Source organism: Trachurus trachurus (assembly GCF_905171665.1).
Source record: "Trachurus trachurus genome assembly, chromosome: 4".
Taxonomy (NCBI): Eukaryota; Metazoa; Chordata; class Actinopteri; order Carangiformes; family Carangidae; genus Trachurus; species Trachurus trachurus.
Genome location: NC_139898.1, coordinates 27,066,548 through 27,079,592, shown reverse-complemented (window position 1 = coordinate 27,079,592; position 13,045 = coordinate 27,066,548). Strand labels below are relative to the sequence as shown.

General features: G+C 42.0%; 1 protein-coding gene across 1 annotated transcript in view; it reads right to left on the bottom strand.

Annotated features, from left to right (window-relative positions):
- Positions 1-1,154: 1,154 nt before the first annotated feature.
- lrrc7 (leucine rich repeat containing 7) overlaps positions 1,155-13,045 on the bottom strand; it is a gene marked incomplete at both ends in the record, with an annotated part of 73,684 nt that continues 61,793 nt past the window's right edge. The window contains 7 exons of the mRNA XM_083969676.1: positions 1,155-1,265; positions 2,987-3,061; positions 7,197-7,289; positions 8,940-9,208; positions 9,696-9,906; positions 10,002-10,121; positions 11,343-11,510. Coding sequence (XP_083825802.1) covers positions 1,155-1,265; positions 2,987-3,061; positions 7,197-7,289; positions 8,940-9,208; positions 9,696-9,906; positions 10,002-10,121; positions 11,343-11,510 — 1,047 coding nt within the window. The remainder of the gene's footprint in view (positions 1,266-2,986; positions 3,062-7,196; positions 7,290-8,939; positions 9,209-9,695; positions 9,907-10,001; positions 10,122-11,342; positions 11,511-13,045) is intronic.

Genomic DNA, 13,045 nt, shown 5'->3' with positions numbered 1-13,045 from the left:
ACGGCACATTTGTGTGTGTGTGTGTGTTTGCCTGTTAGTTTATGTGCATGGCAGTGTGTGTGTAAACATTAGCGTGACTAGCTCGATAGATGGCACTGCAGGACAGGTTAGGCTCTGCTGAAAAGCTCAATGGGCCGAGCCTCAGAAATATTGCTTTAGCTCTTTTCAGCACAGCTGTGCAAGCAACAGTTTAAAAAAAAAAAAAAACACAAGTAGCAGTAATGGAGTATGAAAAGTGTTTTCTATACAGAAATAAATCAGTGGTATACTTTAGAAAATTGTCCATTTGGAAATTATCCCTGTATATTCATAAGAGAGAATTCAGAATGTGGTTTATCAACAATAATTATATTAATCATAAACTTTTAGAGCTGTCTGTCCAGGCCCCAAAGAGAGAGCAGCTCCACAAAGCTGCAGCTCTATATATATATGTACACAAGGCAGAAAGTCTTAAGTTTTTCAATTTCTGTACATTGGAGGCAATAATACCTGCAGAAACAGAACAGAAGACAGAAATACAAGAGTAAAAGAATAAAACACAGGACAGGAAAAAATAAATAAAGAGAGGAACAGAAAACAAGAGACTAAAGAGGAAAAAAAAATAAGACTGCAGAGAAGAAAAACAAAAAGTAGAACAGGAGACCAAATACAACAAAGGGAAGTGAACCGTGTGCTACACAAAACAACTCATTAAAAATCCATCATGGACTGCAAAATAAAAAGCAGTGGAGAAAAGCAAAAATACCCCAGAACCATAACTAACCAACAAAAACAGACTACTCAGACTGACCGATCAGATGACTGCCTAATTAACAAACCAACCAACCACAAAATCCAAACTGCAGCAGCCCTGTAGGGACTCAAACGTTTCGAGTCCTCTTGTGGTCCATCCAGCCGTCGATCAGGTCCCTGACCGCCGGTAGACAGGAGAGCCGATATGTTTCCTATGGTACATTTGGCACTAGTATTTGCCTTTGGTCCAGCAATAGGCAAATAAACGTCTGTGTGTTCCTCTAAAAAGGTAAAAAAGGCGGCTCATTTTTCAGTTCCACGAGCCTCCAGCGGAGGACAGGTGGGGTGGCGTGGGATGGCGATGAGCAGAGAAAAGAAGCATTGTTGTGTTTTGTTTTGTTTTGTTTGTTATAAAACTATTTCTAGCACATGCTGCTGTCTCTCAGAACCACCAAGTCCACCGTCCGCTGGAAACTCTTCAGCAGAGAGACGGCTGTCTCATGCTCCATGTGTAAAAAACTATGTCCGTTAGCCTGCAAGGCAAACACGCAGCACAGTCAAAAGCATGTGTGTGTGTGTGCGCGCATGTATGTATAGAGGTATGTGTGCTGCAGTATTTCCATACACATGTCTATGTGTGAGTGTGTTTGTGGGAGGATGGAGGGTCACTGCCATCATTATCTCAGTAACACATCACTGTTGGGGAAAAGAGAGAGAAGAGGAGGAGCTACACAGTCATGCTGTAGAGAGAGAAGGGGTAAAGACAAAAAAGGGCTTTTAGATGAGGTCATCCAGCTACACTGTACATCTGTGGAGAGAAGATGACGGGGGAGGAGAGAGGGGAGGAAAGCATGGAGGGAATGAGAGATGGGAGGGAGGGAGGGAGGGAGGGAGGAGCCCCCCACTTTACAAACAGTTCATTTGGGGCTTATTTATACCAGTAATATCAATAAAACACATGTAGCACAGATTTTTTTCCCCCTACTATTCTAATTTAGTGTTTATTGATTTCATCTGACTGAGTCGGAAAATCCTCCAATAGCCACTGGATTGTTGCCCCCAGGAAAAAGTACCCCTCCTCAGGGCCCAACAATACATCTCTTCTGCTTAAACATTGTACTGTATTGGTGTTTTACTTGTAACAAATTCCAGTTTTTTTTTTTATTATTTAAACTCATCTTTAAGAGTTCCCAGTCATCCAACAAACCACATATTTTAATTCAGACCTGCTGCAAACTGCAGTATTTACCATCTTATTCAGTTTCTGTAAATAAAAAAGGAGCAAACTGGGAAGATATTTTTTAAAATATGTATACCTGAACTGCAGCCATTAAAAAAAGGTTTTGTTTTGTTTTTTTGTGGGTGATTGCCTCTGCACATCCAGGACAATAATAAACATTGTATCATTAGGTAGACGGGAGTGTACCTATGTTGAAAAAGGGTCCTAGGTTCCCCGTTCTTGCGGGTCGGTGGGCTCGCTCTACTTATCTGGACTCTCTCTATCTATCTGACCTGTCTAGCTCCTTTCTTCATTGCCTAAACCCAACCAATGGGACAATTCCACTTCTCACTCAAAGTCACAACTCAACTTCTGACTCAAAAATAGGCAAAAATCTGCAAAATCACAACTCATGGGACCAAAAACTGCATGTTCCCCAGGTCCTTTTGGCGAAAAGCGGGGAACATAGGACCATTTTTCTAAGAAAGGGTAACATAGGGGAACCCGGGGAACATACAGGGATGACCCCAGGTAGACTTATGTTATTCTGCCCTGAGGTCTTATTTAATATTATTCCTTCATCTTATGAGTTTCTTAATTTTTTAGGGGCTGCATGTACCGTATAAACCTGTACATCTGTGACTGAGAAGTTGTTACCTCTTGGTGGTCACTAACTAATGATGAATGAGAAAGAGGATGGAGGGGGTCATGCCATTTTTCTGGACCAACAAGTACACACACAGAGGCAGAATATACAGACAGGAAAATGTTGAAGTCTGATGTAAACATCAAGTGAGATAACACCGGTGGCCGAGTTGATCTGTGTTGACTGGAGCAGCTCATGAGTGAACATGTACAGAAACGTCTGAAGCTGAAGTGCAAGATGACTTCTTTTCTCCTGTTCAATGCTCTGCCTCAATGTTTATACAAAGCTGGAGGGAGTTGGGGGGGGGGGGGGGGGGTGGGACAGAGAGGGCAGGATGTGGCTTTTATTTCTTTTCTGGCCCCGTTTGATGACGAGTGTGAGGATGTTACCTGCAGTATCTTGTCTCCAGGCTGCAGGGCGGAGGCGGCGGGCCCGTCATGCTGTACCCTAGTAACAAAGATACCCTATAAGTCAAAATGATACACCGTTAGGACAACACAGGGGCACGATGGTTTAGAATCTTTGCCTTTCTCATTCTCATCTCAATATCCACCCCCACCCACCACCGACCCCCAACCCTCCAAAAAATCACATTTCTGCCAATAATATACGGCCAGTTCATCAATACATTGTCTTTGTTCTAAATTTGGAGATGCATGCATATACTGCATATATACTGTTGACAATAATAATACTATAATGACATCATTTTAGCCATTTAAGGTATTTATGTCTTGTTGCCATTAGCATCTATCTTAGCAGAACATTCCTCCCGGAAAGACAAGTTGCCATTTATATCGATCAGGACTTGGCACAGAATAGACATGAGGTTAGAAAGAGAGAAAATAGATATATACAATATATATATAAGTAGAATAGGGGAAGAGGAATAGGGGTGGGATGGGGTCTGACTAGGGGAAAGAAGTAGGTAGCAAGGAGGGCAGAAGAAATTTCCTCCCCCATATTTTCCCTCGATAAACCCAAGGCAGAGATTGTAAAAACACCAACATCTTTTCACCGGGAGCTGAAAGATGTTTTTGAAACACAGGGGGGTGTGAGACAATGTGGCTGTATCGACTCAACATGTTTCAACAGGTTGTGCACGTGTTGAACACACAATAGTGAGCTTCACAGATATACGATGTAGTAGTGAGAGTGCAGCAGCACCTACATACTACAGTCCATGAGTGAAGACAGGAACAGACACAGATATTGCATGTTAAACAAGTGCATGTGTTAGAGGTACTGGTTGAATTGTTGTTTACAGTGACACTGGGCTTTTATACAGTGAGCCTCATAGGTGCATAGAATTGAACATTTTGTACTCAAAGTGGTCAATATATGCAATTCATCAACTTCAATAATTGGTTATTAATCTTAGTGATGAACTTAATGTCCATTCACATCCTTCTTGATTCTGAGAAAGTGACTTCACATCACATATGGAGCTCACTGTACATTACAAATGTGTTTGTTAGCAGCTAAGCATTAGTCACAACAACCAAACATTAACAGACTGTAAAGCAGTTGCACACAAAGCTGCGGCATCCTGCAAAAAACCCTCTATCCTCAATTTTTTTTTCTCCAGAAATTTGGAAATTTTGCTTTTTTTTCTCCAATATTTTTTCAAACATGAGAAGATATTAATAGTTAATGAGTCTGATAATACTGAGGATGAGGGTTTTGCAGCTCAGTGATAACATGTACACGTACTTTTCTCCATATTATGACAGTTGATTAGTATGTTTTTTAATGACAGCAGCTCAGTATGCAAGGACAGCACATCTGGCAACATCAGGAGCAGAAAACTGTATTTTCCAATGTTCACAATCCAGATTTGACAGAAGGAAATCCACGTTCTGGTCCTTAAAAGCCCAGGAAGTGAAGCCCTGGGTTGTCTCTACTTGCCATTTGACCCAGTGGGGAGACTTGGAAGAGCTGTGATATTCATTTTTCCTTTCAGTAACTTGATCATGACTTCTGGAGGGTTTTACATAGGCTCTAATAGCATAGAGCATATCAAGACATAATGGCAGGATCTAAACTTTGAAACTAACCAGGCACAGTGTGATACAGAAAAACTTTTTGGACACTTAATCTGAATCAGTTTTTTCCAGAAGATTGTGATTTAAATCCTTTGTCTTTTCAAATGAAGTTATACAAATAAAGTACAGATATTGTGAAACTAAGATATTATTTGCATTTGAACAACACAGCAAAGTGTAAATGTTTTTGTTCAGGCATAAAAAATTTAAGATATGACCAAAATCAAGAAAGACAATTAAATTTAAAGAAGTTAATGACAAGATTTAAACTGAAAATGGCTGTGAAAGCGTAAGGACACTCCTCAAACAGAGAAATATTAATCAGTATTTCTTAAAAGCAATTTCTGATTCTCACATTGATAACCAATCACTGATTATCTGGTCAACACATATTTTCCTCTTGCTCTGATAAATCACAGGATGGGTGAGAACAACAAACTGTCCACAAGAGGGAGCCATAGTAACAGTGTAGCAGCCGTGACTGTAGTAAACTCCAGGGATCGCAAACACAGATGTATTATTTATCAGCCAAGCTGTTTTGATACACAGTCCTTTTTAACTATTTAAACTCTAGATCACTGAAGTCTGCCCTTAATTACGACGAATGTAGTTTTTTAACCTGGTTACGTCTACTCTGAGTGAAACAGTGTTAAATGCACTAGTGGAAAGGGCTGGGTCTGAAAACATGTTCAAATCAAAGGATCATAATCAAAAGGAATCAGTGTTTGTTCGAGCTGATGATTCAGCTGTGAGTTCAACATTTTACCACTGATAAAACATTAAATAAACCTTTGACTTCTGCACTAAAATGCATGGATGGAAGTAACAAGAGAGCCCAACTTTACAAACGAGATAATTAAAAGGAAACGCGGTGTTAAGGACAGATAGCAGCAGTTTTTTGTATCTTGGTAACTTTGTCAAAAGTCAAATATCCACCAAGAGACCCTGTGGGGGGGGCGAGGAGCTTGGTGGGAGTCTGAGGTCAGCAAAGTTTATATCACAGCACATTTAGGGACGCCTAAATCCATATTTATATTATATTTGAACCATACATACTACAGTGACTCAGTGAAAACACGTTTTTTACTGATGTTAACTGACATCACTGCAGATCGACTGACAATCACTGTTTGTTGTTCACTGGGATTTTACAAAGCTACAGTATGATGATGGTGAGGGGAAATATTTCAACACTAAAGGGGAAATACCGCAACGTATCCATGAATCTGTATTCATGTGGATCGACAGAGCGCGTCTATAGACCTACACCGTATGTGTGATGTAATTGTCTGACAAAGTGCTTAGCAGAATCACTGGAGAACACGCTCATCCGCATCGACTCTGTTCGCCTCCTGTGTAACATGGCATTAATAATGGACAAACTGCAGCTGGTGGGAGCTTTATGGATACAGGAGGGGATGGGAGTGATTTAATAACAGCACGAGTCAGCAACTGAGTCACTAGTTGTCTTCTCGAAATTAAAGTTAAATGATGAATTGACAGTTTCTATACTTACACTTCACACCCCCGACTTAATTTAATTCACCGTTTGTCACATGGGCTGAACAGAGGCTGAATGTTTAAAGAAACTTCTCTTGTAGGCCTTTTTTTTTTTTTTTTTTCTATTTATAGAGCAGCTGTCTCGTCAGTTACTCCGTTACTCAACATCTGAAGTCAGAACAGTCAGTAAAATCTCTGATACTTCCTATCCCTAGATCAAAGTGTTGAACATCTAAAATCACCCACGGTGTCCCAGAACTAAGCAGCCTTCCTAAAATAGCTGTCAGAGCTCTGTGAGCAGCCTCGCTCCTGTAGACTGACTATAGCAGCGTGTTTCTAGGACAGACTGCCATGTGCAGCAGGCCTGGGGGAGCTGCAACCCCAACAGGCTCCCAGCACAGGCACACACTCACAGAATCAGTCAGAACTCACGAGTAGAAACGATATAAGAGTTTGGCAGGTCATATACTGTAATAAGACGTCGTGTGTGCATGTGATCACAAATCTGTCTCTGAAGACTCAAATGTTTGAGTTTGTTGATGTAATTTTGTTTTTTCAAGTGACAAAGTGGCTGTAAAGATAAATAATGCACACAAAACTACTCTGTTAATAATGTGCAGATGCATTAATCTGTCAAGTTTCCAAAAGTCTGCTTGTAACATCGGTCCTAATGAGAGTTTGCCAAACTCAGGTGTCATGTTTGACTTATTCCCTCCTGTCTAGTGACGCTAACAATGGTAGTTTTGTTATATTTCACAAATACACTGCACATCTGTGACTAAACTATGAGTGATGTGCAGTTATATCATCATTTTTCAGGTTTTTGTAAGCTTTCAAACACATACACCTCAGTTAAACTGCAATTTTCCATCGGCTTGTAGCAGAAAATCACAGACTCACAGAGACTCAAAGTTAACCAAGTCAACTGCTGCCCTACAGAGAGACAGACAAACAGACAGACGAAACACTGCAGTAACGAGCAGCAGTTTCCATGGCAACTCTGAGGTAAAGCCGGGGAGGCTGTGATTGGTTGGCAGGCCGGGTCGGGTCGTACCATGTCGGAGGGCTTGAAGGGGTTCCCCTGGCCACTGATGCCACCAGAGATACTGAAACCAAGACCAGGGTTCTTCTCTATTCTCACACACAGCTAGAGAAAGAGGAAGGGGAGAAAAAAAAGAAAGACAGAGAGAGAGAAAGAAAGAAAGAAAGAAAGAAAACAAAAAGAAAGACGACTCAAAGTGAAATACAAAGATCAGGACAATCTCACTAACAGCCACAGAGTAGATAGATAGATAACATACACAGCACAACAGTGGAGGATGTGTGACATGTTCTGGCATCTATACTGGGGGTCGTCACAACAACTGAGCCACAAATATCCCTGTCAGAGTTTTCTAATTGTCATAATGACAGCCGTCACACACTCGGGAGTGAAGAAGCGAAGCCCCCGAGGAGGATCAGCTGACGACTTCATGTTCCTACCTAAACTGGTGCAGTGCTCTCTCCATCTGTGAGGTGTCTCAGATTTAGACCTACGCCTCCGTGGCTTTTTCGAGACCCGTTTCTTCACAAACTGTTGCTGCTAAAATTACATCGTGTTTCGTCTCCGTGACTGAGTCAAGTGTTTATCAGCTGATCTGAGACCAACTACATCCACTCACCAACCTCGGCATCTGATACGCTAACCATCTTGTCCTGCTATCACTGGATCTGGTCGGACTAGTTCAAGAGCACATCAGTGTTTAAAGGAGAATTACGGTCATTTTCTATGTACAGTAACACTCTACAGCTCTAGGTCCCCGAGTGCGACCATAGGAAAAAATCAGAGAAAAAATATGTGCAGACCGGACCTAGCTCTCCTCCTGCTAGCTGCGCTACACTGGAGTTAAACAGCGAAGTAATGGGGGCAGTTCTTCTAACTGCGACTTTGGCCTCTATCTAATGCTCAAAATATCACTACAAATGCTTTGCAACATTCACCAGTTCCTTACCACACAACACTGAGTCTGCATAACTCCGTTAATATGAGAGAGCAGTGTTAACGTGTTTCTATCATGTACCTCTGTTTACTCTAGCTTCCAGGGTAGACCTTACTAGTCGACTGTTGAGCTCGAGAATGATTTTGGATGGGGAAAAAAAGCATCAATATGAATATAACTGCTTTTTTCCCAATCCAAAATCATTTTTTTCCTCCTAAATCCATGTTTTCCTCGCGTTTCTGTCTTTGTTGATGGAAACAGTCCCGAGCTCAACAGTCGACTAGTAAGGTCTACCCTGGAAGCTAGAGTTAACAGAGCTATGTGATTAAAAACACACATGTTAACACTGCTCTCTCATATTAAGGGAGTTATACACACTCAGTGTTGTGTGGTAAGGAACTGGTGGAACTGGTGCAAAGCATGTGTAGTGATATTTTGAGCATTAGATAGAGGCCAAAGTCGCAGTTAGAAGAACTGCCCCCATTACTTTGCTGTTTAACTGCAGTGTAGCGCAGCTAGCAGGAGGAGAGCTAGGTCCGGTCTGCACAGATTTTTCTCAGATTTTTTCCTGTGGTCGCACTCGGGGACCTAGAGCTGTAGAGCGTTACTTAGAAAATGACCGGAATTCTCCTATAAGTGTAGTTTAATTATTTGCTGTGATACCAAATGGACTAACATCCACAAAGCTGAGATCCTCTCTAACCCTGTGACTATCGACCTCGCTGTCATTTGATCAGGACCCATTTTGAAACAGAACGCCATGACAACGTAGGATGTGGTTTTCAGACAGACAGATGGATGGATGGATGGATGGATACCTGTTCCTGGAAACCATCCGTGCTCTTCTGGCCTTTGGTCTGCAAAAGGCAGCGAGCGCTCTGAGGCCGTGGGTTGGTGTGGGTGGTCATGACAACCTGGTTGCTATGGACCATCCCCTGGTTGCCGTGGTACTGGGGGTTGGTGGCAGGGAGGGAGGGCTGATGGGAGCCGTGGGAGGAATGTGGGTTGTACTGGCTCTGGTTCCCGGACGGGGACATGGCCATGGTCATGCCGCTGCCGGGGTAACCCTGACCAGAGTTGGGATGGGCTGGAGGGGGAAAAGAACGAGACTGGTAGAGTCCAACACCGTGGAATAAAACTTCCTGTGGTAGGTTACTGCACAGACATATGGCACATAATACTACTGCATTATTATCAGGTGTCTGGAGGTTTTAAATCTAAAACTAATGACTAATTGTTTATTTGAATAATCATTGCAGTTCTATTATCAATGGGAAAATATCATTAGAATAAACAGGAGACAAGGCTGTGGGTAATGTGGCTAATGGCCATCCCTGGGGTCTTTAAAGACATGTAGATAACATGTTATCCTACATTAAATCTCTCTGTAATGTTATGGAGACATCTGACAACACAAATAGAAAGATACAGTTTGTTAATAACATTATAAATGAACTACTTGGCCCAAAATATTTTGTTTTTCCATGTAACTTGCGCACATTTAAACAGTATAAACCCAAATATTATTCTGCGTAAGCACAGATCAACCTGTTACAATTCTTTTTACCATTTACCTTGAACCATGTTGCCTTGGTACTGACCAGGTCCCCCAGAGGGGACCACTGACAGGGGCATCCCTGGTTGGTACTGGCCCCCCTTGCTCATCATCCCATCATAGACTTGCTGCCCGACCACGCGGTGGGGGGTATTGGCCGAAGAGGAGGAAGAGGACGTGACGATCATGGTGTTGTGTGATTGGTGGGAGGGGTTGTGTGAGTGGCCACTCTGTGGGAGGAGAAGGAGGAGTTAGGCAAATCCACAGCGCAAATATTGTCATGGTAGGATGGATAAAAGATGAAATGGTTCACAAGAGCTCTCACCTTCTTCATGAGGTTGTCAGGTGGGACGTCTCTCCTGCCGAGTGAGTAGGGAACCCACTGGTTACTCCCTGACACCCCCTCCTGGTCGTTATCCAGCATGGCGGCTTGCTGTGAGGGGGTCTAATGGAGGGAGGGAGAGAGAGAGACAGGGACAGAGAGACAAGGTGAGCACTGCTGAAAATGAACACTTCACCTCACTAATTGAATCCATGTGTAAAACCTGTCACTGCCTGGGTTTCAGGCAGATTTACATGAGCGTTAACTGATCCCGTAACATTTTAAGTATGATTAAGTCTTTTATTGCAAAGTGAGCAGATTTCCCCCTCAATAGTGAAAATTGAGTTAATGTTACCACCACTCAGGTTCTCTTACTCCTACCTGTTTCACAAAGAGCCGTGGATATTAAGTCTGAAAACTTCAAATTGTTAGCATTTCTCCAAAAACATTAAATATCAGCGATTAATGATCAACAATCAGCCTTTTTCAACTCAGCCAATCCATTTCATCAGGGCCGCAGGGATGAGCTTGAGATGAGACGAGGTAGCTTTAATGGGATAGTTCAACATTTTGGCAAATTCACCTACATGTATCGCCTTAAATTCTAAAGTCATAGGAGTAGGTTCATTACCTTTAATTATTGGTGCATGTTGTTTTGAGATCCGCGGGGCAGAGACGTGAGCTGCTCAGCGAACACAATGGAGGTGAATGGTACATAGTCTCCTGTCCTCATCAAACTCATCAAATAAACAAACCAACAACTCCAAAACGCTCTGGTGGACAAGTTGTGACCTGCACATTCGCCACAATATGAAATAATCATGTATAATTATGTAACATTACAACACATGAAGCAAATACTCGGAAGTACTTGCGCTTTTGAAATCCAAAACAACTCCATCTTGTAATGTTACATGATTATTTCATAGCGTGGTGAATGTGCAGGTCACAACTTGTCCACCAGAGCGTTTTGGAGTTGTTGGATTGTGTATTTGATGAGTTTGATGAGGGAGAGGGGGACCTGTACCATTCACCTCCATTGTGTTTGCTGAGCAACTCGTGTCTCTGCCCCGCGGATCTCAAAACAACATGACAACTCATAATTGAAGGGAATGAACCTACTGCTATGACTATAGGGATTATAGCAATAAGTGAATTTGCCAAAATGTTGAACGATCCCCTTAATAATCCGAACTAGAATAGCAGTAATGGTGAAGAGTTAAATAAATGTTCATGGTAGCTGTAGCTGGGTGAAGAGGCAGTGGCACCTATGCTCTATAATTACCTATATGTGCAGTAATGAGAGCAGTACCAGGGGTTCATTGTTCTCAGATGGATACTCACAGCGTTAGCAGACGGAGGAGGAGGTAGTGGCAGCCAGCGGCCAGCAGGGGGCTCATGCTTAGTGTTATTGTAAAGGTTAAAGTTCAAAGTGCTGCTGCGCCCCTGGCCGTGACCCCCGCCCTGACAGAGCATGCCCAGCGTGAGCGTGTTGTGCTTTAGGACACCACTCTGATTGGAGAAGACAACATCACATGACATGGGTGAATGTAGTGGGGGGGAGGGAGGAGGAGGAGGAGGAGGAGGAGGGGGCGGAGGGGGCGGAGCCGACACAGCGGGCTGCAGCGTGGTGACAACACACTGTGAGCTCCACACACAGGTAAACAAACAAATAAAACAAACAACCAGAACACTGATAAAAACAACAACAACAACAACAGTGCAGAGTTGCTGAAAGCACAGAGAAATGTTAGCTAGTGATCGGTCAATACACACAAAACATCATGTCATACAAACGACAACCAGTGGGTCAGTTCATTCCAACATTAGTGTGTACGTTTAGTTGTGCAGCAACGTGTGGATATTTAAACAGACAATACACCTGCTTTGTTACGGTTCTCTAAACGTCTCTGTATCGAGACACAGTGTGTTTCAGCTCTGTCCAAATGTCCACACCAACTTCTCTTCGACAGGGTGGTGGATTGTATTCTGGACGATGTGACAGGCTCAGGGGATCATATGACGTATTGACACGATATTGACATTCTGCATGCTGTTTAAAGTGCTTTTCATTATTGCGCTCCAGACCTCCTCCCTACTACGTCTGATTGTCCTGTCTGCGGAGGCACCGGCTCTGATTAAAGAATCAGTGTGACATTTTGGAAAGTATGTTTATTCGCTTTCTTGCTGAGGGTTAGATGAGACACTTGATAGCACTCTCATGTCTGTACTGTAAATCTGAACCTGCAGGAGCGCAATAAGCAAAAAAAAAGGCTGGAACCTACCAGACTGTGTTCATGGGTAAAATAACCTAAAGCTCCTGTGTTCATACATTATACAGCATTTTTTTTGCAAGTTTATCAAGTTTAATTTACCTTCTTAATACCATGCAGAATGTAATTTAACTCAGCCGTGATTTATTTAATTGGAAGCAATTATTTTTTTGCAAAAATCTGAAAATGATTTAAAATTCTTACAGATCATTATCTTTAGAAGTCCATCAATAGAATATCAAATATTTTGATGACTGATTAATAAAATCTGTGATTTTTTAGGCAAAAATGTCAAATACCTGCTGGTTAAAGTTGAAAAAAATATTTAGTTTTACATGATAATAAGTACAAAATCTAATTGACTGTCTGGAGTCTTGTCACGACTGCGAGTGGAGACTCCAGGAAGTCATTTTTTGCTAAATTAGCTTCACATTTAGCTCATGGTTATGATGGCACTTTTGACTAGAAGAGTATTTTCCAAAAAATTAAACTGTTCCTTTGACGATACTAATGTTTCCCTGGATCAGTGTTGATGCATACGCTGTGATTACAGTGTCCTGAAAAACATCCCCAGCTTTACCTACATCTTGCATTAACACTGAAGATCTTGTGAGTTTCTTTGGGAAAACAGGTGAAAATATCGACCATTTCAAAAGCCGAATAGGAAACTTAAATCAACTGCACCAGAGTACATTAAAGTCAATCTACTAGGATTATCTTGGTGACTTTTCACTTGATTCAAATAAAGGATATTAAGGCACAACGCAAAATCAA